This window comes from Pelodiscus sinensis, chromosome 10 (genome assembly GCF_052426305.1).
Source record: "Pelodiscus sinensis isolate ZL-2025 chromosome 10, ASM5242630v1, whole genome shotgun sequence".
Taxonomy (NCBI): Eukaryota; Metazoa; Chordata; order Testudines; family Trionychidae; genus Pelodiscus; species Pelodiscus sinensis.
Window position 1 is genome coordinate 39,976,120 of NC_143061.1, and position 24,216 is coordinate 40,000,335.

Sequence of the window (24,216 nt, forward strand, 5' to 3'; positions counted from 1 at the left end):
CTCAGCTGGGCAGGGGACCCCACGGCAGGTGAAGCAAGGAGCTGGGGGCGCCGCTAGGCTGCAGCGCCCTGACTCACTGCCTGCCAATCTTGGCGTGGGCAGTTGGGGAGAGGGCCCTGCGGCAGGCACGAGCCCCTTCCTTCCTATATATCCACACCATAAAATCGAGAGTGTAATGGGGGTGCGCATTATAAATAAGAGTTTAGTTTGTTCAAGAATTCTGACGTTTAAAAGGCAGGAGTGCATTACACAGAGGTGCGCATTATACTCGAGAGAAAGGGAGAATTAACGGGAGACAGGAATTTTACGCACGTGAGTAAAAATGTTACCAACAATTTTTTTAAATTCAAAGTATCTTCCCTTTGAAAATAGAAATATTCTCAATGGTCTTAATTCACTACCATTTTCAGAAGTGGCAAGAACGTAGTTTAAATGTGAAGGGTTAGATATATCCTCAACTGATGGACAAGTATCTGGTTCCACCAAATCAATGGCACAACTCTTCTGGGCTATGGTTCTGGTCCAGTCTGACTTTTTTGTGGGGAAAAACAAATCAACACTCTGAAAAAGTGAAGAACAGGAAGTTCAGGGCTTAATTTGTGAAACTCTATTTTACCTTTATTTTTGAAACAATGTCCAATTACAAATAAATAATTCATACAATATAACTCAGTTATGATATACACTTTTTCAGGCAGTTCATATTAACAACCAAACCAAGACTACATTGAAAATGAGTTTGCATTAAATAACCAATTACAGTAATATACAACTGGTCATTCAATTACATTTTCAGCCTGGTCTAATGTGTACAAACTTAAAAAGAGACTCCTCCTCTTGCCAGAACAGAAGACACAGATGTATACATTTCTTACAAGCTCAAACAAATGAACACATCACATTCATAAAAAAAAAAATGCTGCAACACAAGGTCTAAGTGGAGTTCTGAAACAGAGGAAAAAGCTTGTGAATTTCAACAGCATAAATATAAAAGTTTACTGCCATGCACTCTTATCTTATGGCAGTTTCTGCCTAAATTTACAAGCTTTGTAGGAAGTTTTTATGTAGAGGTTCAATTCCTTACATTTCTCCTCATCCTACCTAAAAAATTGATAGCACATATCTATGTGCCATATTTTTAGTTTTAATTGCACACAGCTTTTAACTTCAACCTCAGAAAAATTTTTTTACTGCTGAGAAGACACTGCTTCCCCTTGAGGTACAGTCAATTTTTCTGTAAACTGCAATAAAAGCAGCATCAATAAACTTATCATGTCTTTTCTGACATCTAATTTTTAATTTCCTAACCACATCCAGAAAAAAGCTCTCTCTATTCCCTATAAAAACACTTGTGACATCTGGATTGAAGCGCCAGTCTAAAGTCTTGAAGCAGTTAAAAAAATAACCCTTCAAAATGCAGAAGATTTGTGCCAACTATTCATCTTCCAGTCCTGGTTCTTACTGGGTCAATTAGTCCTCTTTTAAATGCAACTCAAAATTCATAGTTATGTACATTTTCACCTGGGGATAAGTAACTAATAATCACTATTATCCCACTGATTCAGAATTATAAAAATTTTAAATTTGTTCTTGTCAAAATGCTTCTTTGCAAGAGCCAACTTTTACAACTTTTACAACAGTCTCCTGGCTGCAGGTCCCACCCTCATATTCTTATTATGAGAACCATGAAAAAGTCAAGGCTAAATTCAGCTTTCATTTTAAAAAGTAAGTTCATAGCCATTTTCATTGCAAAAGTAACCTTGAAAATAGACATAAATACTATACTGTTGAAAGCCCGTGACTGATTTTTTAATAGGTTTTTTAGAATCCACTGTGGCCATTGCAACATGTGAAATCCATTCCATCAGGCTGGTAGATATATATTTTTTTAAGTTCTGGAGGCCAGGAAGAGCAGAAAGTCTCCAAATCAGTTCATAATTGGGGTCTGGGGCCAGTCAGGTAGGTTACCACCATCAGTGAACTATTCCTCTGCTAAACAGCTAGCATAGCCTAGAACCACAAGATGAAAGGATGATGGCAGTTCAAACACTCAAGATGTATTGTAGCTCAATGGATTACAATCACATGAGATATGTGCATTTCATTTCAGTTATGATTTATGACATGAGCTGCTTTTATGGCACTAGTTATTTAATGTAACTTTTCTCCCATAGAGACTGCTCTTAAGAAGCTCTGAATAGCCACAAGTGACTTTTAACAGGATTTACAGTTATTCAGAACCTCAGGATCAGGCCATTTATTTCCCCATCTTTGAAACAGACTTAAAATACTTACCAAAAAACAATTTTTAGGCCCACACAAAAATTCAAAGGCCTTTGTCACTAAGTAGAAACTGTATAAAATTGCTTTACTGATTTATTGTCATGTTCTGTAGAAGAAACAAAAGCTTTCTCTCTCTAACAAAACTAATCTGATGTCAGCAGAAACTGGAACAATTTCTCTACATCAACTTAAAAGTACATCACAAAAGAAAATTGGATTGAAAGACAGATGTAAACTTAGATTATAGCCCAACCTTCTGACAGAACTGGAAGGATAGTAAAGATATATTAATAAACTAACATTAAATGTGTTCAGTTCTATGATTTATTCCAAGTGCATTTAAGAATTTAACAGTATACTTTAAATTATCATTTCTTTCAGAGTTTATCTTCTGGATTAATAAAGTGTATAATATTTTAAATATACTGCAGAGTACAAGTTGTTAGCCATTTTTTTTATTACTTTAGTTTTCCTTGAATCACAAAAAAGTCATTTGCAAACTTGAGGAAAGTGTATCAGCTGCTTCAAAGTGCAGATTCTATTTATGAACTTTATTGCTTCTCTATGTCATTTGACAATGCTAATCCATATTTTATTCAACTTTTTTCTATACCTAACATAGTGACACTTTTCTTTTGAATTTGGCAATTCATGTGCTCCCATTCTTCAAATCACTTTCCTACAATTAGACTTAGCTTCATATATCTGACATGTGTTTGTAACATCCTTAAGATTCAGATCAATGACCATAGACTGAATTACAACAGACTCATTATCTTATTTCTCACACAAGAATGATTTAAACTTATTTTTAATTCTGACAATTCCATTTGACTAAATACACTAACCCTCACCAAAAGGTACAGAGTTAGCCAATACCAACAAAAGCGCAAGTCCATGGCAACCCTATAAGTGCTATTAAAAATACAGCTCACTCTTCTATTATTTAAGAGACTGAAACAAGGTATTATACACTTTCAGCAGCACAAGAAACCTGCTTGACTTTGGTCTCCTACACAACTGGACTGTATAAAGATCAATTTTCATATATTTCAGAATTAAATTTTTCATCAGAGTTCATGTGATTTACCAATGCTAAGAGCTGAATAGAACAGTTTCAGGTACTGAACTTCTTTTGTACAGCCTATAGCATCAAGCAAGCATAAAAGACCTGACTTTTTAAATTATAATTTTATACATATATCTCATAAGAGGGAAGAAAAATCTGCAAAATTTAAAGTTCTTTTAATACTTGTTGCATCACAAAATGCACCAATGCCTTTCCATAGTCTCATGTGACCCTGATCAGGATATTTTCTCTAAACTAAAAATAAAATACATATTTGAAACCAATCTATAGACTCTCACTTTAGACCTAGCTAGCACCCAGAACTTTTGAAATGAAAGCTTCACAGGGCTATTTATATTTAAATATAGAGACTCCTTTTTAAAAAGCCAAGAATTTGGGTGCAACAATTAAACAACCAAGCAAGTAAACTAATATGACCCTTGCTGACAAAACTTCAGACATCTGCCTTCACAACAAAAAAGATTATATCAAGAAAAGAACATGAAATGATTAATAGGGAAAGATTTTCAAAGGTGCAGATGGCAGTTGGATGTCCAACCCAACTGGAACCTAACTGACATTTATATCTTTAAAAAATTTCCCTCCAAAAGACTTGGACTGCACCTAGGTTTGAACATGACTATTATCAATTATTTATAAGCAACAAAACAGAAAAACTGAATTGTGCGTGTAAGACTCATGAGAAAAGAGATGATTTTGTTAAAGTTCTGACAAACTTTCAGAATTCATTTTACTTAACACTTTAAAGATCTCATAACTTTTGAACAATGCAACTTCTGTACAAAATGGCCTCAAAATATTTTAAAAGTGAATTTCTATATTAGATAGATTATTCACAGATGTAGCTTTTGCTGCACTAAATAGCATCTTGTATATTAATAAAACTTCAAACAACATATTCTCCAGGGCTGCCTGCTTATATACAATGCTGTGCCATGCCGGCCTTTCTTTTTTAGGAAAAAAAAATAAAATATTTAAGGAGCAACCATCAGGCACATCTTTCAGGTGTATTTCATAAAAGTCAGAATGTCAGACTTTTTCTCTCTCAATTTACAAAAACAATTGCACAGCAACAAATAATCTGGTCTTCTGTCCAACAGTGATTTGATGTATAAGCATTTTCAGATTACATAATTTTGCAATATCAATAACTTTTCATATTTAAATATTTATATAAAAAGGCCTCCAGAATAACTATTTCTTACATAGCCAAGTTATCCCTCTATACAGCCAAACGTTAAAAAGTTTCAACCAGAACATTATACAGGATTTATAAATCATATTTAAAAACTTGAGGCTCCAAAAAAATCCACAGTTTCCCAAAAGGACTCAGGAAAATCCATATACTGACAGGGTATCAGAGAAAACTGGAAAGAAGGAGACAGACACAAGTTTGCTGCCTTAACACTTTACTAATCCTGACAGTTAAAGATGTTGATGTTATCAGAAGTAACTGTTTAAACTGAAAATGAGGAATGGTGTTTTTGTTTGTTGGTCTCAAGTACTGAGACATGAGATTCAAGTATTTCCTATTTGATCTGAGCTCACTGTAGCAAAGCAGCACAGGAAAAGAATTATTTAGTTTTTCCGTACATTCGATCAATGTCCACCTGGTAGTATGATGTAAGCTCTCTGCGTTTTAACTTGAAAGCGTCTGTCACCAGACCTGTCTCAGGGGTCCAAGGATCAGGGCTCAAACGAATTTTTATTGGTATTTCAAATTTCTCCAGATGAGCTGCAATTAAAAACAAACAAATAAAAAAAGATTTCAAATGTATGTGGGTTTATTTTTGTTGTTTTCCCCTCAATTAAAACATAGATTGAGGGGGCTAAATCATGCTCTCATACAGAAAAGCCAATGCTACAAGGATAAAATTACTCTACATTAAACTTCAGTTTGCTGCCACACAGAGGTCTTCAAAGTAAGTGTAATCACAGGATCTCTGGAAATTATATTCTCATTATCATGGGATGTTCCCTATGTGCTTGGGCCATTGTGCTGCTCACTGGCTCACAGCTGCATGGCTCACTCAAGATCTATGATGCAAGGCCTGTTTTCTGACCCTGACTTTCTAAGTCGTAGAAAGCAAGGCACAGAAGTGAATTTATTTAGGATGAAACTAGTGCTACTTCCTCCTGTTTGTTTCCGATGGTATTCCTAGAAAGCTGCTGGGAGAACATGTTGAGTATAAAAGGAGATTACCTACCTCTACAGTAACTGATATTCTTCGAGATGAGTGTCTCTGTGGGCGTTCCACATTGGGTTGGTGTGCCGCTGCCGAGCCCAGTGATGGAGATTTTGACAGCTGAACTCCTGGAATGTGTATGCGCCGGCTGAGAGCGCCATGCGCTAACTGCCTACACTGCATATGCGCGAGCCCCACACCCCTTCCTCAGTTCCTTCTCTACCCCGGAGTCCGCTGCTAGACAAGCATAACCCCGAAGTAGAGGGAAAGAAAGGAGGGTAGTGGAGCACCCACGGAGACACTCATTTCAAAGAACACCAGTTACTGTAGAGGTAGGTAACCTCCTTTTCTTCTTCAAGAGCTGTCCCCGTGGGTGCTCCACATTAGGTGACGAAAAACCATGTCTTCTTGAGGAGGTAGGGACTTCGGGTCAGGAAGGAAGGCAGTGGATAAGACCGATTTTGAGACTCTGAGGTTTGATAGAGGGTCTGTAAGAGTGCATAGTGTTTAGCAAATGTTTGTTCCAAGGACCTTATAGCGGCCAAGCATATGTCTGCTAGTGGGACCTTCCTTAGGAAGGCAATAGAAGTGGAAACCACCCTGGTGGAATGGGTTGTTATTCTGTCTGAAGGAGCCACTCATGCTTGCTCATAGCAGAGCTTGATACAGTCTACAATCCAATGCGACAGTCTCTGTGAAGATAATGTGCTGCCCTTATTGTGGCTCACTATGGAGACAAAGAGTCTAGGAGAGGATAGGAAGGGTTTGATGCATTGTAGATAGAAAGGCAGAGCTCTACAGAGATCAAGGGTCTACATCCGGGTTTCAAAGTCATTCGTGTGGGGCTTCAGAAAAAGGGTAGGTAAATGAATAGTATGGTTGAGGTGAAATGAGGAATGTATCTTCGAGAAGAATCAGGAATGGGTGGGAATATGATCTTGTCCTTGAAGAAAATGGTATAGAGAGGGTTGGCCATGAGGGCTGTGCTTTCTCCCATTCTTCTAGCCAAGGTAATGGCCATGAGGAATGCTGTCTTCACGGACAAGTGCAGCAAGGAGCACAAAGCCATGGGTTCGAAGGAAACTGTTATAAGCGTGTTTAGTACCAGATGGAGGTACCATGGTTGCATAGGCGGGGCTACGTCTGGATAAAAAGCTTGGAGTCCCTTCAAAAACCTGCGTGTGAGTGGATACACAAAGACTGAAGTATCATTGATATTGACATGGAAGGTGGCGATAGCAGCGAGATGGACCCTGAAGGAAGTTAGCACCAGGCTGGTCTGTTTGAGATTGGGGAGGTAGTTGAGGATAGTTGATATTGGTGCTGTGCATGGTGAAAGGTTCTTTTGAGCGCACAACACCACAAACCCTCTCCATTTGTGTGCATAAGTTTTGCGCATGCTAGGGGCTCTGCTGTGGAGGAGAACTGTTTGTACTTTGTGGGAACATCAAAGATCTACGCCTGAGAGCCATCGAGGAGCCAAGCCATGAGGTGGAGAGAGGCGAGATTTGGGGGCTTGGACAGTGACAGCAGGGTAAGGAGGAGGTCCCAGAGGGGAGGTAAGTGAATGGGATGAACGAGGGACATCCTGGTCAGGAAAGGGAACCACGGTTGTTGAGGCCGTGTGGGCACAATGAGGATAAAGGGAGCTCTGTCCCTCCTGATTTTGTGTATCACTCTGTTTAGGAGTGGTATCGATGGGAAGGTATAGAGTAGGTGTTGTGCCCAGGTGAGTAAGGAGGTATTGCCCAGGGAACCCTTGCTGATGCCTGCCCTGGAACAGTAATGTTGGCATTGTATGTTCTTGGCAGTGGCGAATAGGTCTATGACTGGTTAGCCCCAGAGGTGGAAAATGTTGGCCTGAATGCTGAGGTTTAGTTAGTATTCGTGTTTCGGAGGAAGAGCTTGACTCAGAGTATCGGCAGTAGTGTTGAATATGCCTGAGAGGTAGACTGCTGTGATACTGATATTGTACCTTATGCACCAGTTCCATAATGTGCAGCCACTGAGCAAAGTGCGCGAAAGCGTGCGTCTCCTTGTCTATTGATGCAGAACATTGTGGCTACATTGTCAGAGTATAGTTGGATCTGGTGGTTGGCTAAAAGGGACAAGAATTTTTTGCATGCATAGCGGACAGCCCTGAGCTCCAAGCTGTTAATCTGAAGTTTTGCTATTTGAAACCACAGGCCTGGAGCGGTGTGCTGGTTCTCAGTTACTTCCTGCAAGGGGATATTAAGTTCCACCACAACTCGTTTGAGCAAGTCGTGGAAATGAACGAAGTCATCGGATGTGGACGGGGTTGGTGGAGGAGCTGCCTCGTCGCTGTTGATTGCTGTTGCGGGACTGGCTGGTAAATTCTCGTTGGGCAGCCCAGCGTCTGCTTGACATGGTTGTAATGTCTGCCTTTTATGCAAAGTGTGTTGATTACTACTTGACTTAGATTTTGATCGGGGTGCCACCCCCGTTCCTCCAGTACTGAAACTGCAGAAAAGGTATAGGTGAGGGTCCCCACAGGTTTGGATACCGGGGGACCATGTTATTGCAAGCTTGGTATGGAGCAGGTGAGTGTAGCGAATGACCTGACCAAGGAGACCCATGAGAAGAAAAACGGATAATAGATTCGCCCTCAAGAGTCAGAAGAGAAATCTTGATTGAGACCTGCTGGAGAGGCTGGCTTGACAGGTGAGTCGATATTGTCCAGAACAGGAGAACTGAGCGTGGAGGAGATCAGCAAGTTGCCCTGATGCATATATTGCTGTGGGGTGGCGTGAACGCGCAGTAGCATTGGCACCACTTGAGGTAGTGGGCGAAGAGACTGCACAGAGCAGGATGAGCCTTCCAATGGTGGCGGCATTAGAACATACAGCTGCTGCGTTATTCCCCAATGCGCTGCTATTGGCACAGGGTGTTCCCATATTGAGAGAGGCGGGCAGCTGGAAGCCTGAAGCCCCCGGGTGAGAGGAGGATTCCTCAGCCTTCGCAGGCACCGTGGCAGTGGTTCTGGAAACACCTGGGACGTCAAAGATGCTGAGGCGCAGTGCTGCAGATAAAACTGGCAGTGGGAACTTGGGAGACAGCCTCTTTGAAGGTGGGGCTGCATTCAGCATAGAGGTGGACCATTTCTTTGAGAGTGCCTTATCTTTGCATTTTTTGTGTTTTGACTAGCCAGGGTCCGAGGCAGGTATAACGAATCTTCGAGCATTATAAGCTTCGGCCTGAGATCGCTGTCATGTCTGGTTCTTGCCTTCATCATAGAGCAGTGAGGGCATTTGTGACAGGTGAGGGTATTTGTGACATGAGTTTCATCAAGGCATTGGATGCATTCATCATGTCCATTCGATACTGGGATTGCCTCCGTACAAGTCATGCAATGCTTAAACTGAGGGGATCCCAGCATTTCTAACCACAAGCACTTTGTTGCGATAGAGATTCCCTTAAAGTTATTTTACTCCATTGTTTTCTTTCTTCAGTTTCTGTTTCCTTTTCTCTCTCTCTCTCTCTCTTTTTTTGGGGGGGGGGTCAGGGAGTGTAAAACCCGGATTGTATTAAAATCTGTCAGTCTCATTGAGTTTGTCGTCCTAAATCTTTAGATCTTTATGTTAGTTGTGCTGTCAACTGCAGTGTCTCTGTGGGATGTTTTGTTTTTTTGAGCAGAAAAGAAAAAAAAGTGGTGCCACGGTTTAAAGCGCAGCATCCACAAGAAGTGAAAAACTCTTTACATCAACAGGAGAACTCTAACAATTGCAATGAAGAAACAAGTGATCTAATTATGAGAGAGGGGTCTAATTCTAGTAGAGAAAAGCTGAGAGAAAATGCTGTAAGGAGAGATGAAGGTTCCGTGTGAAGCCGGAGGCAGTAGAGAAGGAACTGGAGAGGGGAGGAGGATTTCCACATACTCAGTGTATGTAGTTAGTGAGTATGTGGTGCTCTCAGCCGGCGCATGCGCAATCCAGGGGTACAGCTGTCAAAATCTCCATCATTGGGCACGGCGGCGGCACATCGATCTAATGTGGAGCACCCCCGGGGGGACTTCTCTCTCTCGAAAAATAGGTGCTCCCCTCACTATAATATACAGTACTTTCCCAAACCTACACAGCCCATTAGACGGTTTGTGAAGATGATCTTCAGTGAACTCACCAGAAAAGGAAACTGACGAGAAGGAGAATATCATTTACATTTTACTTTCCCCCTTTCATTGTTTTCCCACCCTTTTTATTCACTATGGAACACAATGGAGAGGAATATTTGACTATTACTTTTTAGCATGAAAGCTAAAGTAATGAAGCAATGTAAAAATAAAGTCAACGGAAGACTGAACTAATGAAAACAAGTGTCAGTGTACTGCATATTGTATGCTCATTAGCTTACATAATAGATAATATAAGCAAATTAAATATTAAAGATTTTGAGATAGGCAAGGAGAAAAGTGAGAATTACTTGTCTGTAACTGGAGATACTTCAAGATGTTCTGCCCCTATCTATATTCTATATGTGGGTATACATTAAGGATATAACAGAGTAGTCGATTAATCTATTAACCAATAAGTAAAAGCTCCTTACTCCCGCTGCAACTTTGCATTTAAACTGTAGCAAGAGCCAGGTGGGCAGGCAGCCCGGCTCAGTCTCAATTTGCGCCAGTGGATCTATGGACCTACTCCCCGCTTGAGATCCCAGTGTAGTGTAGGCATTGCTACTAGGAGAAGGTCTTATTGACCATGCTCTAATAATCTGAATATAACAATAGGGATATATTACTGACCATTGGGCAGAATGGTGATAGTGACTGTGAAACACTAAGAGAGATTAGAGGTGCTATTAAAAAAAAAAAAACCCTCAAGAATAATGGTGGATTTTAACTATTCCCATACATGTCATTGCAAGATAGGGATAAAGTTTCTTGACACTTTAAATGACTGCTTCGTGGAGCAGCTGGTTCTGTAACCCACAAGAGGAGAGGCAGTTCTTGAAAAACACCTGACCTCACCATTCCTTATAACATCAGTCTGGAACACGAGTGGAACAACTGTGCAGGTGCACACTAAGAGTACGTCTACACAGCAGCATTATTTCGGAATAACTGACATTCTGAAATATCACAGTGCATGTCTACACTACAAGCCTTTATTTCAAAATAATGTTGAGCTGGAGGACTTCTTGCTTTGACTCATAGTAACCCACATTTAATGAGTAAGAGAAGTCGAAGGAAGAGTATTTTTCCTTCGACTTCCTGCTATGTAGAGCATGCCAAAAGCCAAGTTAAGCTATTTTGACTTCATCTACACAACTGATGTAGCTGAAGATGCATAGCTTAATTTGATGTTAGTCCTGCTGTGTAGACAGACCCTAAGACATTACTTGCTAGAAATATTCAGTATCAGCCACATGGAGCACTTATTTATCCATGTGAGATCACAGACACAAGCACTCTAAGACCAATTATGTAAATTATATCCCCTACCTCGCCCACACTCAAAAAGCATTCTTACAGTTAAAGTCAAGTTTTGCAAAAAACACAAACAACCATTATAGATGCCTTCTACTTCAGATGCAAATTATACATAATAAACATCTTTTGTAAATTGATATGTATCCTTTATTTCTATGGTTTTACATGTTATGGTTTTACAATACATTAAGCTCCACAAAGCAAATAAAAATTTAACTAACTGATCACCTGAGAAAGCAGCTTCAGTTAGTATCTTCAGTACCTCTTTTTCTATTTCAGGACTGGTGCAGATCTCTTCCCAGGTTCCTTTAAATCCTTTCTTTCGAGCTAGTTCTGTAAGCTCTTTTTGATTTGGCACAAGAAATGCAATGACGTAAGACTGGAAACTGAGAAGTATAAAATGTACTTTAGTATTAATTTTGTGGAGTTAACTAGTCATTTAAAAACAATTATAAAGTTCAAATTTTCTAGTTAATATGTTGATTTTTTACTTTTGTCTATCTAGAATCTCACAGAAATAGTACCTTTTCTTAATAAGCAAAAGTCTGTATTACCAAATATGGTTACTTATGCCACAACTGACCCAAGTAAGTATTAAGGGGAAACATGAGCCTTCCACTTCCTCCAGTGTAGAGAGTCAATGGAGCAGTCCTGTGCTTAAAACAGTGGCTGCCGTGTGCCTGAGGGTCCCTGCAGGGTGGTCTGCGGACTGGATCTAATGGCTTGGCAGGCCAGATTCGATTTGTGAGAGATGTCTTGCCCACCCCGCCCTAGGTAGATCCACCACTCACTATCCCCTAGGGAGGTGGAATAAGACACTAAAGACATAATTGACAGGAATATTTTTCCTAGATACACCAAGGACTGGTGGACCATTCTGGCAGGTTAACAGATATAAATGCAGGCTGGTCTATAAGGCTACAGCTACACGGCCATGAGTTGTTTTTTTTTGCGGAAGAGGATATGGAAATCATGCTCTCATTTGCATATCTTCTTCTGATGCTTTTTGTGGAAGAGGTTTAGCTGATAAAAAGCCCCGGGTAGATGGCACCATTTGTCAGAAAAAAAACCCTTTTTCGCACGATCCCTTATTCCTCAAAAATCAAGGTTTACAGGATCTTGCAAAAAAGGGTTTTTTTCCCCAGCAAACGGCCCTATCTACACGGGACTTTTTATTGGCAAAACCTCTTCCACAAAAAGATATGCAAATGAGAGTGCAATTTGCATATCCTCTTCCACAAAAATATGGCAGTGTAGCTGTAGCCTGAGTGTTCATGACACCAAGATATTTTGGAACTCAGTATTAGTTTAAATTACCAGGGAAAAGACTGCCCTCAGGAGCACTATGGACATTAATGACGTGGAGTTTTGTCCAGTTATTTTGGGAGATCCAACTTATCTCTTGGCACCCTAACAAACAGAGTCATTTTCAGGCTATGTGAAGAGAAGGAAGGAACATTGTAATTATAAATGATTGTGCATTTGGTCATTTGAAAGACAGACAGGACTGAAAGCAGCAGGGGGAAAAAATCCACTAAATTGTATTTTGTACAATGTTTGAGAGAGCAAGGGGGAAAGTCTTATAGGTGGGTGGGAGAGTGAAGAGAGGAGATTTGTAGGGCTGACATTTCCCTGCATCCCCCTTCTGCACCTACAGGGGAAAATGGACCCTCCTGGATGCATAAAACAGTTGGCATTGCTGCTTACTCCCCCACTGGACTGCTGCTTCTTTGCCCCAAGCAGCCCAGATGGTGCACAAACAAAGAAGGGAGAGCACAGCTGTTGATGCCTCAGCACAGCCCATGTGGGGAAGTGACCTGAATGCAAGGAGCCCTGGCTTGTGTCTTGAGGGGAGAGGAAGAGATAGAGCACATGCATGTCTGAGTATGAGTGCACTGTCTCTTTAGCAAAGCACTCGGGGTCAGGAACATGCAGGGCTTATGTTGCAACACAAGCAAGAAGAGCAGCTCCTGCCCCCACCACACCAGACAGGACAGTGCCAGTCCAAAGTGGTCAGGGTGGCTCAGGGGAAAAAGGGGTGGAGGACAGAAACAGCAACACCTGCACATGTTCTGGAGGAGCTGGGTGGTTATCTAGCTGCCTTCTGCAGCTCGGATCTCCCCAGCACCAGCACTGCTACTCACCTGCCTGCATACTGCCACCATCAGGGCAGGTCAGGTGGAGATCAAAATCCTACTCATGGTCAGGGGTAAAGTAACTTAAATTTCTTATGAATACTGTAGAGGATATGACTCTTCAAGCCTGGCCTGGGTTCCTGGCTGGGACTCTGGTTCAGCTGAACCAGATGCAGGGCAAGAATACTGTTCTGTTCTGGTAGGGCATGACTGCGGCTGGCTTTCCAGCTGTCCATAGTCAGGCTCCTGAGTGACTGGCTCTCAAGGAGCAACTCCTCTCCAGCCTCCTCCTACTCATTCTCTGATGATTCTAGCCAGTTGTCCTCACTGGGAGAACAAGGGCGTACAGGCAACAGTCTCAGAATAGTGGCTGGGATGGGCTGTACTGTAATTGGATAGAATCCCATCTCATTCATCAAAAGTGCACAGGTCATATGCCCTCTGCCAAACTGTTCTTTTATCTCCCGTTTCAATGTTTCTCCTAAGCATTTTGCTTTCTATCTGGCACTTGGATGGATCCAGCTCACTACCGCTCACGGACATCTGCTTTGTAATGTCCACCAAAAACTTCTTATATCTGTGGCTGGCCGCAAGCAGGGCTGGCCCACAACATTTTGGTACCTGAGAGGGGAGCTCAAATGATGCCCCCAGTCTGCCTGTTATGTCTTATGCCCTGCTTCCTACAGCACAACACTCTACCATCTTTGTATTTTCTTTGCTCAAGATGCACATATGCACCAGCAGGAGACACAATTTTCTACACTCTGGGTTCTAGTGCCTCAGTCTGGCACCTGAGGTGGCCGTCTCAGTCTGCCTCATGGTAAGGCCAGCCCTGGCCACAACAGTTTCTTGAACTGACACTTCTCTTTGAGTGTTGATGAGATCCAGTGACTCAGCTTGGCTCCAAATAGCTGTACAAGGCATGTTTTGGGGCTTCTCAAGTGCTATCACATTTGTATTTTCAGAATAATGATGCACTGAATCTAGGAGCAAAAACCAAAATCTGGCTCTGTATCACCTTTTAAAGGGGGGCAAGGGTCATTCAAGGCACTTGACACCAGGGTAGGAAGGGCACACGAGTAAATGAACAGATCGGTAAGAACTGACCTGAAAAGCACAGTGGGATGGCTGTTGGAAGCACGCAAAAAGGTGAACAGCAACCATAAGCACACAGACAAAAGACCAAACTAATTCAGTTAGGAGCAAACCTAGTCCACTTGCAGAAGTATTCCAGAGTTCCCATGAAACGTGGAGTTGGAGTGCAGTAATGAGGCACATCATGCATACTCAAGCATGTTCAAACCAGATTAACTAGATTTGATAAAGTTTAAAGTCCCCATGTAAACAAGCCCTCAATGAGATGCAACATTAGTAGCTGAAGAGCAGTTTTCCATTGCTGCCCTAGTATCTAATGGTGGATGGGTCAGCAGGATTCTCCTTTCACTCTTGCAGAGATCCTCAGCACATTCAGTTACTTGCAGCAGATATACAAAACAAGATTTCGCTACAGATGTATTAATTGTGTCATGCATGAGTACTTATGTATCAATGAGAGATAATCAATGCTTAATCTTTTCAAGTTTTAGATATGATTATATCTGGAGCCGAGTGTGCATAGGCACACTGCAAAATGTCAAAAAAAACCAAAACCACCCCAAAACAAAGAGGGTGCCCTTGAAAATTTTTAATGTTAAGAATGTGTACAGATTTATATTTTCTATATTTCTTTCAAATGGACAAAAACCTTTGTCAGCAAAAATGTTTCATGTTCAATCACTGTTGTGTTTAAATAATAGAAAATATAGAACCCAAAGCATTGGTAACATCAGCTCTTACCTGCTTGCATATGCACAAATGTTATCTACCAGTGAAAGACTCTTCAAAGCTGCCTCAACTTTTCCAAGAGAAACGTATTCTCCAGCCTGGAGTTTTACAAGGTCTTTTTTACGATCTGTTGATGAAGAGAAAAATTAAATAAATGTTGTTTGCAAAATGAAAATACCATGGCCTTAAGTCTACCCATTTCTGAGATCTAAGCATATAATGCAACATAAGCATATTTCTGTGCACTTTAAATGGGATAAATTTAGGGCCAAGTTCCAGTTTCTGGTATGCACAGACAAGAAGTAAATTAATCAAATTCCTTAGATAACTCACCAATTATTTTTAGACATCCATCTGCATGGAACTCTCCAATGTCTCCAGTGTGGAGCCACCTCTGTCCATTCTCATCCACAGTGAAATCTTTTTTGGTTCGTTCTTCATTTTTGTAGTAGCCCATGGTCACATTTTGGCCTCCAATAAGAATCTCACCTCTAGGATATGGCTTATCAGTATTATAATATCCACCTAAAAACAGAGTTAATTATTTTCTAAACATGATATTGGTTTTAAAAGAAATTAAACATAAATCTACAAAATAAAAACTATTCCAAGCAAATGTACATAGTTTAATAGATTTACGTTTGGTTTTTTTTAATGCAAATTAGGTTTTATAGGGTAAGTCATTAGTTTAGATTAGAATTGTTATTTTTGAAAGCATATTTTTTACAATAAATTTCTGAATCATAACTAAGGAATATTAGTGACTACAAACCATTTTTAGCGTCTAGCTAGAGATGGGTAAGCACTATGCATTAATGATGCTATTCCTACGAGAGTAGAGGGCCAACTCAAGGAATACATATCACCTAAATCTCATTCAAAGGATTTAAGTGAGACCCAAAACAAAGGGGTGAATTTAATTCAATGTCATGAGGAAAAATCTCTCCAAAAAACAGGCTATGTCTAGAATGCAGGCTTCTTTCAGAAGAACCTTTTTCATAAGAGATCTTCCAGAAAAACTCATTCTGAAACAGCATATCCACACTGCAAAAGGGCATCAAAAAAAGCTATCTGCTTTTTCGAAAGGTAGCGTCCTCATTGAATGGACACTGTCTCGCATTTCAGCTGTGATTACTATGGACGGAGTGGCCACCAGAGAGGGCAACTGTGCTTTTCCCCTTCTTTCGAAAGAAGTCCCTCTTCCACATCCACACACGCCTTTTTCTGAAAGAGCCCTCACAGAAAAAGGCTTCTTCCTTGTAGAATGAAGATTACCAGTGTCGGAAAAACCCCTCTGTTCTTTCAACTTTCTTTCGGAAGAACATGATTGCAGTGTGGATGTAACTGAAAAACTCTGTAGTGTAGACATGCCCACAGCCACTCCCCCATACAAACTAGATGAGACTTTGAAGGGAGGCAAAAAACTGAAACAGGTACTTCAAACATCTAATTAGATCCACTTAACTTAATAAGCTTCCAGTTCTTTCTCCCTTGTTTATTATTACATTGCTGCTTGTAAATTGCATTATGCCTATTGTGAAATTTTCTAACAACAATAAGAAAAGAAAATGTGTACTTGTAGTTTACCTTGAACCCTAGGGAATCCAAAAACCCTGGCGTGGTACATACAGAGCTGTATCTCTCATTTCAGTGTGTTAGCATTTAATAATTCTCTACATAGGAGGGCATGTGCATGTATGGTCATGTAACATGAAAAAATAAATAAATATTATAGTAAAATATTATTTTTATATTATCCTATTGCATAAGAACATAAGAACATCAGAACAGCCGTACTGGGTCAGACCAAAGGTCCATCAGCCCAGTAGCCTGTCTGCCGACAGTGGCCAGCACCAGGTGCCCCAGAGAGGGTGGATCGAAGACAATGATCAAGCCATTTGTCTCCCGTCATCCCTCTCCAGCCTCTGACAGAGGCCAGGGACACCAATTCTATCCCCTGGCTAATAGCCTTTTACGGACCTAACCTCCATGAAATTATCTAGCTTCTTTTTAAACTCTGTTATAGTCCTAGCCTTCACAGCCTCCTCTGGCAAGGAGTTCCACAGGTTGACTACACGCTGGGTGAAGAAGAACTTTCTTTTTTGAGTTTTAAACTTGCTACCCATTAATTTCATTTGGTGTCCTCTAGTTCTTCTATTACGGGAACTAATAAATAAACTTTTCTTTATCCACCCTCTCCACACCACTCATGATTTTATATACCTCTATCATATCCCTCCACAGTCTCCTCTTTTATAAACTGAAGAGTCCCAGTCACTTTAACCTCTCCTCATATGGGACCCATTCCAAACCCCTAATCATTTTAGTTGCCCTTTTCTGAACCCTTTCCAAGGCCAAAATATCTTTTTTGAGGTGAGGAGACCACATCTGTACACAGTATTCAAGATATGGACGTACCATGCTTTTATACAGGGGCGGTAAGAAATTGTGTCTTATTTTCTATCCCTTTCTTAATAATTCCTAGCATCCTATTTGCCTTTTTGACCGCCGCTGCAGACTGTGTGGAAGTTTTCAGAGAACTATCCACAATATCTCCAAGATCTCTTTCCTGATTTGTCGTAGCCAAATTAGCCCCCATCATACTGTACCTATAGTTGGGGTTATTTTTCCCGATGTGCATTACTTTACACTTATCCACATTAAATTTCATTTGCCATTTTGTTGCCCAATCACTCAGTTTGGTGAGATCTTTTTGGAGTCCCTCACAGTCTGCTTCTGTCTTGACTATCCTAAACAGTTTGGTATTATCCGCAAACTTAACCACCTCACTGCTTACCCCTTTCTCCAGATCATTTATGAATAAGTTGAACAGGATTGGTCCCAGGACTGACCCTTGGGGGACACCACTAGTTACCCCCTCCATTCTGAAAATTTACCATTTATTCCTACCTATGTTTCCTGTCTTTTAACCAGTTCTCAATCCAAGAAAGGACCTTCCCTCTTATCCCATGGCCATGTAATTTACACGAGAGCCTTTGGTGAAGGATCTTGTCAAAGGCTTTCTAAAAATCTAAGTATACTGTATCTACTGGATCCCCCTTGTCCACATGTTTGTTAACCCCTTCAAAGAACTCTAAAGGGAAATCCTGTCTTACTAATCTATTACAGAAACCATGTTGACTTTTGTCCAACAAATTATGTTCTTCTACATGCCTCACAATTTTATTCTTTGCTATTGTTTTGACTAATTTGCCCGGTACTGAAGTTAGGCTTACCGGTCTGTAATTGCCAGGATCGCCTCTAGAGCCCTTTTAAAATATTGGTGTCACGTTGGCTACCTTCCAGTCATTAAGTACGGAAGCTGATTTAAAGGATAGGTTACAAACCACAGGTAATAGTTCAGCAATTTCCCATTTGAGTTTTTAGAACCTTTGGATGAATGCCATCTGGTCCTGGAGATTTGTTAACATTAAGTTTTTCTCTTTGTTCCAAAACCTCCTCTAATGACACTTGAATCTGAGGAACTGTCCTGGATTGATCAACCACAAAGGATGCTGCAGATTTGGGAATCTCTCCAATGTCCTCAGCCGTGAAGACTGAAGCAAAGAAATCATTTAGTTTCTCCGCAATGGCTTTATCGTCCTTGATTGCTCCTTTTATATTTCGATCATCTAGGGGACCCACCGTTTTTTTAGCAGGCTTCCTGCTTCTAATGTACTTAAAAAACATTTTGTTATTTCTTTTTGAGTTTTTGGCTAGCTGTTCCTCAAAATCTTTTTTTGCTTTTCTTATTACATTTTTACACCTGATTTGACAGTGTTTATGTTCCTTTCTATTTATCTCACTAGGATTGGACTTCCACTTATTAAAAGATACCTTTTTGTCCTTCACTGCTTCTTTTACATGGTGGTTAAGCCACAGTGACTCTTTTTTAGGTCTCTTGCTATGTTTTTTAATTTGGGGTATACGTTTAAGTTGGGCCTCTATTATGGTGTCTTTAAAAAGTTTTCATGCAGCTTGCAGGGATTTGGCTCTAGTCATTGTGCCTTTTAATTTCTATTTAACTAACCTCCTCGTTTTTGTGTAATTCCCCTTTTTGAAATTAAATGCCAGGGTGCTGGACTGCTGAGGTGTTCTTCCCACCACAGGAATGTTAAATGCTATTATATTATGGTCACTATTCCCAAGCAGTCCTGTAACAGTTATCGCCTGGACCTGATCCTGCGCTCCACTCAGGACTAAATAGAGAACTGCCTCTCCCCTTGTGGGTTCCTGCACCAGCTGCTCTAAGAAGCAGTCATTTAAACCATTGAGAAATTTTATCTCCGCTTCTCTTCCTGAGGTGACATGTATCCAGTCAATATGGGGATAATTAAAATCCCCCGTTATTATAGAGTTCTTTATTTTGGTAGCCTCTCTAACCTCCCTCAGCATTTCAATGTCAGTATCACTGTCCTGGTCAGGAGCTCGGTAATATATCCCTACTGCTAATTTCTTATTATTGGAGCACAGAATTACTATCCATAGCAATTCTATGGAACATGTTGATTCATTTAATATTTTTATTTCATTTGATTCTACATTATCTTTCACATACAGTGCCACCCCGCCACCCACCCGGCCTGCTCTATCCTTTCGATATATTTTATATCCCGGTATGATTGTGTCCCACAGATTTTCCTCATTCCACTTGGTTTCAGTGATGCCTATTATGTCAATCTCCTCCTTTAATACGAGGTACTCTAGATCACCTATCTTATTAGTCAGACTCCTAGCATTTGTGTAGAAGCACTTCAAAAATTTGCCACTGCTTATTTGTCTGCCCTTCCCTGATGCATTGGATTCCTTTGTACGCGGTTGTTTGTCTCCTCCCTTCCTCTCTTTCTGACTACAGCTTAGAGAATCTCTATCAATGGATTCTCCTCTAAGAGAAGTCTCCTCCGATTTCCATGCATCTCCGTACCAATCGGCTTTCTCCCATCTCTTAGTTTAAAAACTGCTCTACGGCCTTTTTAATGTTTAGTGCCAGCAGCCTGGTTCCACCCTTGTTTAGGTGGAGCCCAACCTTCCTGTATAGGCTCCCCCACTCCCAAAAGTGTCCCCAGTTCCTAATAAATCCAAACCCCTCTTCCCTACACCATTGTCTCATCCACGCATTGAGACTCTGAAGCTCTGCCTGCCTACCTGGCCCTGCGCGTGGAACTGGAAGCATTTCCGAAAATGCCACCATAGAGGTCCTGGATTTCAGTCTCTTTCCTAGCAGCCTAAATTTGGCCTCCAGGACATCTCTCCTACCCTTCCCTACGTCATTGGTACCTACATGTACCACGACCACCGGCTCTTCCCCAGCACTACACATAAGTCTATCTAGATGCCTCGAGAGATCTGCAACCTTCGCACCAGGCAGGTAAGTGATCATACGGTTCTCCCAGTCATCACAAACCCAACTATCTATGTTAAATTGTCCTTTTCATATGTGTTCATTTTTTTAAATTGTATCCTTTGGTATATATGGTTGTGACTATTTTCTTCCACTATTTGATCTGAGGAAGTGGGTCTGGCCCACGAAAGCTCATCATCTAATAAACCATCTTGTTAGTCTTTAAAGTGCTACATAGTCCTGTATTTTGTTCCAACTATCTATGTTTCTAACGATCGAATCACCCACTACTAACACCTGCCTCTTCCTAACAACTGGCATTCCCTCCCCCTCCGAGGTATCCTCAGTGCGAGAGGATACCGCAACATCCTCTGGAAGAAGGGTCCCAACTATGGGATGGTTTCCCTCTGCTCCCATTGAATGCTCTGTTCCGTTGAGACTTTCATCCTCCTTAAGAGCACTGGGGCTCTCAGACTGGAGGTGGGACAGTGCTACAGTGTCCCAGAAAGTCTCATCAACATATCTCTCTACCTCCCTTAGCTCCTCCAGTTCAGCCACCCTGGCCTCAAAAGCCCGAACTCGGTCTCTGAGAGTCAGGAGCTCCTTGCAACGGGTGCACACATACGCCACCCGCCCACAGGGCAGGTAATCATACATGTTACACTCGACGCAATAAACAGGATAGCCTCCACTCTGCTGCTGGACTTCTGTCTCCATTTTTCTTATGAATAAGTTTAAGTATAAACTGGGCTTCTTTTTAAATTTCTGGAATATAGATTATTATAAGAGTTATTGCCTAGGAATTCCAGTCATGGACAAGCATCCCATTGTGCTAGGCAACATACTAACACAAGCTGTAAATCAGAACTGTTTAAAAATTATTGTAAGTATACGGATAACCAAATCTATAAATATTTATAAACTTTATAGCAGCTGGGGAGATTATTTTTTTTAAAATCACACCTGTGTGCAATGAGGTAGGAAAAAAAACATTCATCTACTAAACTAATATTATTGAAACACAGTAGGTTTCCATTCATCCTGAGACACCAAAAACAGACTAATTTCATGGTTTTATTATACTAACCATAATTTCCTTAGACAAATACCAATCATTTTCTATTGTCTACATTTAAAGTATCTAAATATTCTATTTCACTTCCTCTTCAGTAAATAACACATGCACTGTATTTCTTGGGGTACTGTTGTATGGGAGCTTGGTTGAAGCTTACTGGTCCTGTGCCATCCAGGCAACAGCTTTAACTTACAGTGTGGAAAACTGTACATAGTGTAGCCAAATAAATACAAACTGAAATACATACATACATGCATCTGGAGTTTCATTACATAAGAGTTTTCTTACCTTCTTCCCAGTTCATTAATTTGATTTCACAGCAAACCAAAGGTGCTCCTACTCTCCCTGTAGTGTAGTCCCAGACTAAAATTAAAACAATTTTTCAATGTAAAATATGCAAGTAGTGATAAGAAATACATTTTATTTATCAAAATTAAATAGTTGATCTTCTTAATTTAAGTGCTCACAGCACAACTTTCAAAATGTGCAATTAACATACACACACACACACACACACACACACACACACAGATTAGGACCTTGATCATGCAACAGGAGAATAAGGTGAAAAGCTCAGATTTAATCATATGGCTCTAGGCATTCACAGCAACTACCCTCATCGATCATATTACAGTACCAGAGCCTACAACTGTAAATGGAGGCTTACCTGCTTCCTGAGTAAGTCAACAATATATAAATTAAAAAATTCACAATAATTTATTGACACTGAATTTTGAATGTCTTTTCTGAACTACTTTTGAACTGATAAGATCCCAACATGGGAATTTCCATCTCAATGTTGGCCATCCTACGCCGCTGGATTCTTGCAACAAATTTATTCAGTTCAGCTAGCACATTCAAAATTCCAAAATTCAGTTCATACTATTTCAGGTTTACCGGCTACAATTTGAACAAAAATTTATAAATTAATATATTTAAGCACAAAACCTCCAGATTATGCCTTCTAAAATTAAACTATCCCTAAAAACCACAGAAGTCGTCCCTCAGTATTTTCCCTTTTACAAGTTTGTGGACATAAATCGAAATGAATACTCCATTGAAGATTATACAACCAAAGATCATGGCATCCATTTGGACATGCCAACACTAACCTTCGGTGATTGTTCCAGCCCCAGCTGACTCAGTTAATCCATATCCCTGTCCCACAGGGCAACAGAAACAGATGTTCATAAATCGCTGAGTTGCAGCAGAAAGTGGAGCTCCTCCACATAGCAGAATGCGAATTTTACCACCTAGCAGCATTCGTACTTTCCGGAAAATTAGGCTAAAAATGCAAAGTTAAGACAGCAGGATGTTTTGGTTGCTTAAAAATAAAAGAGCAAGAGAATTATCTTGTTTTGCACAGACATAAAAAATATTCTCAAAATTCAGAGATTTGTAGGTATGCAAGAATGCAGGATTAGATCCACAAACAATACACAAAAGTTTTTCAAAATAATGTTTAGATAGAAATTTTTCAAGTTATAATTTTTGCATTTTAATCTGCAGGATAAGTCAAATTGTCTTGAAGATGTTTTACTGAGATAGCACAGTTCTAATGTCTATTTGCCCACATTTTTTAAAAGAAAAACGAACTACAGAAATCTGTGCAACTTTATTATCTCTTTCAGGGTGCATTTACAAAGCACTCTTAGCTCAAGATAAGCTACGCAATTTGAATTATGCATAGCTTATTTCAAGTGTATTTCAAAATAACTTGCTATTCCAAAATGCCCCTTAGCCCTTATGGAATAAATGTTACTGGCAAGTTGGACTAAACTGTCTGTTATTTCAAAACCTATTTCGAAATAACAAGCTTCTTAAATAGACGCAGAATAGCTCCACAGTGTAGACATACCCTTAGTCTCAATAAAGTCTGGAATCACTTGACTCATACAAGTGATTTGAGCATAGAGGTATATTGCAGGAGTTAAGATTCTTGCAGAGTTGAAATCTGATTTTCCATGTATCATGTATATGTAAAAGGCTCAGAAAACGTGAACAGTAGTCCATAAATATTCCTGTGCTGTTCATTTTAATCAAGGATTACAAGGGGATTTGATTTAACTTGATGTGACTGGACCTTTTTGTCTGTATTTGCGAGCGACTACCTTCTGCTTCTATAAGAACTCTCATAGAAATATAGGGCTGGAATAGACTTCAACAAGTTATTAAGTCCAGCCCCCTGTACTGTTGCAGGACCAAGTAAACCTATATCATCCCTGGTACAGATACTAAGTTTGACTTTCACCATTCTTCTGAGACCTCCCCCATTCTTTAGGAGTTCTCAAAAATAACTGGTAACATTTCAAAGATTACTTCAGCTAGTTCCTTAAGTACCCTAAAATGAATTTCATCAAGTCCTGCCAACTTGAATACATTTAACTTACCTAAATATTCTTTAACTTGTACTTCCCTTACTCTGGTTTGCATTCCTTCTCCTTGTTGTTAATATGAATAGTATTGATGATCTGATCATCATTAACACTTGCAGTAGAAAACTCATGCAAAATAGGGATTATACGACTTAGCTTTCTTGATGTCATCAGCTATGGATTCTCTTTCCCCATTCATTTGAGGACTTACACTTTTCTTCATCTTTACCTTATTTCTAATATTTTTTAAAAAAACATAACTTTACATCCTGTTATGTTCCTTGCTAGGTGTAACTCACTTTATGCCTTAGATTTTGCTTTCTTGTGCCTTTCAGATTTTGTGCTATTCTTTTGTACTCCATTAGGAGTTTCTGCATGTTTCTGCTTTTTGTAGAATTCCTTTTGCTTTTTGGATTATTAAAGAGAAGCTGAAGGAGACATATAGGCCTCTTACTGTTCTT

General features: G+C 40.2%; 1 protein-coding gene across 13 annotated transcripts in view; it reads right to left on the minus strand.

The window, feature by feature from the left end:
- Nucleotides 1-4,765: 4,765 nt before the first annotated feature.
- The window catches only part of ACSL3 (acyl-CoA synthetase long chain family member 3), an 88,164-nt gene continuing 68,713 nt past the window's right edge, over nt 4,766-24,216 (minus strand). For all 13 annotated transcript variants that reach the window (XM_075937551.2, XM_075937552.2, XM_075937547.2 and 10 more), the window contains 6 exons: nt 22,493-22,665; nt 21,669-21,743; nt 15,298-15,489; nt 14,977-15,091; nt 11,234-11,391; nt 4,766-5,108 (listed from right to left, as the gene is read on the minus strand). In XM_075937551.2, the coding sequence (XP_075793666.1) occupies nt 4,948-5,108; nt 11,234-11,391; nt 14,977-15,091; nt 15,298-15,489; nt 21,669-21,743; nt 22,493-22,665 (874 nt within the window). In that variant the 3' untranslated portion in view covers nt 4,766-4,947. The remainder of the gene's footprint in view (nt 5,109-11,233; nt 11,392-14,976; nt 15,092-15,297; nt 15,490-21,668; nt 21,744-22,492; nt 22,666-24,216) is intronic.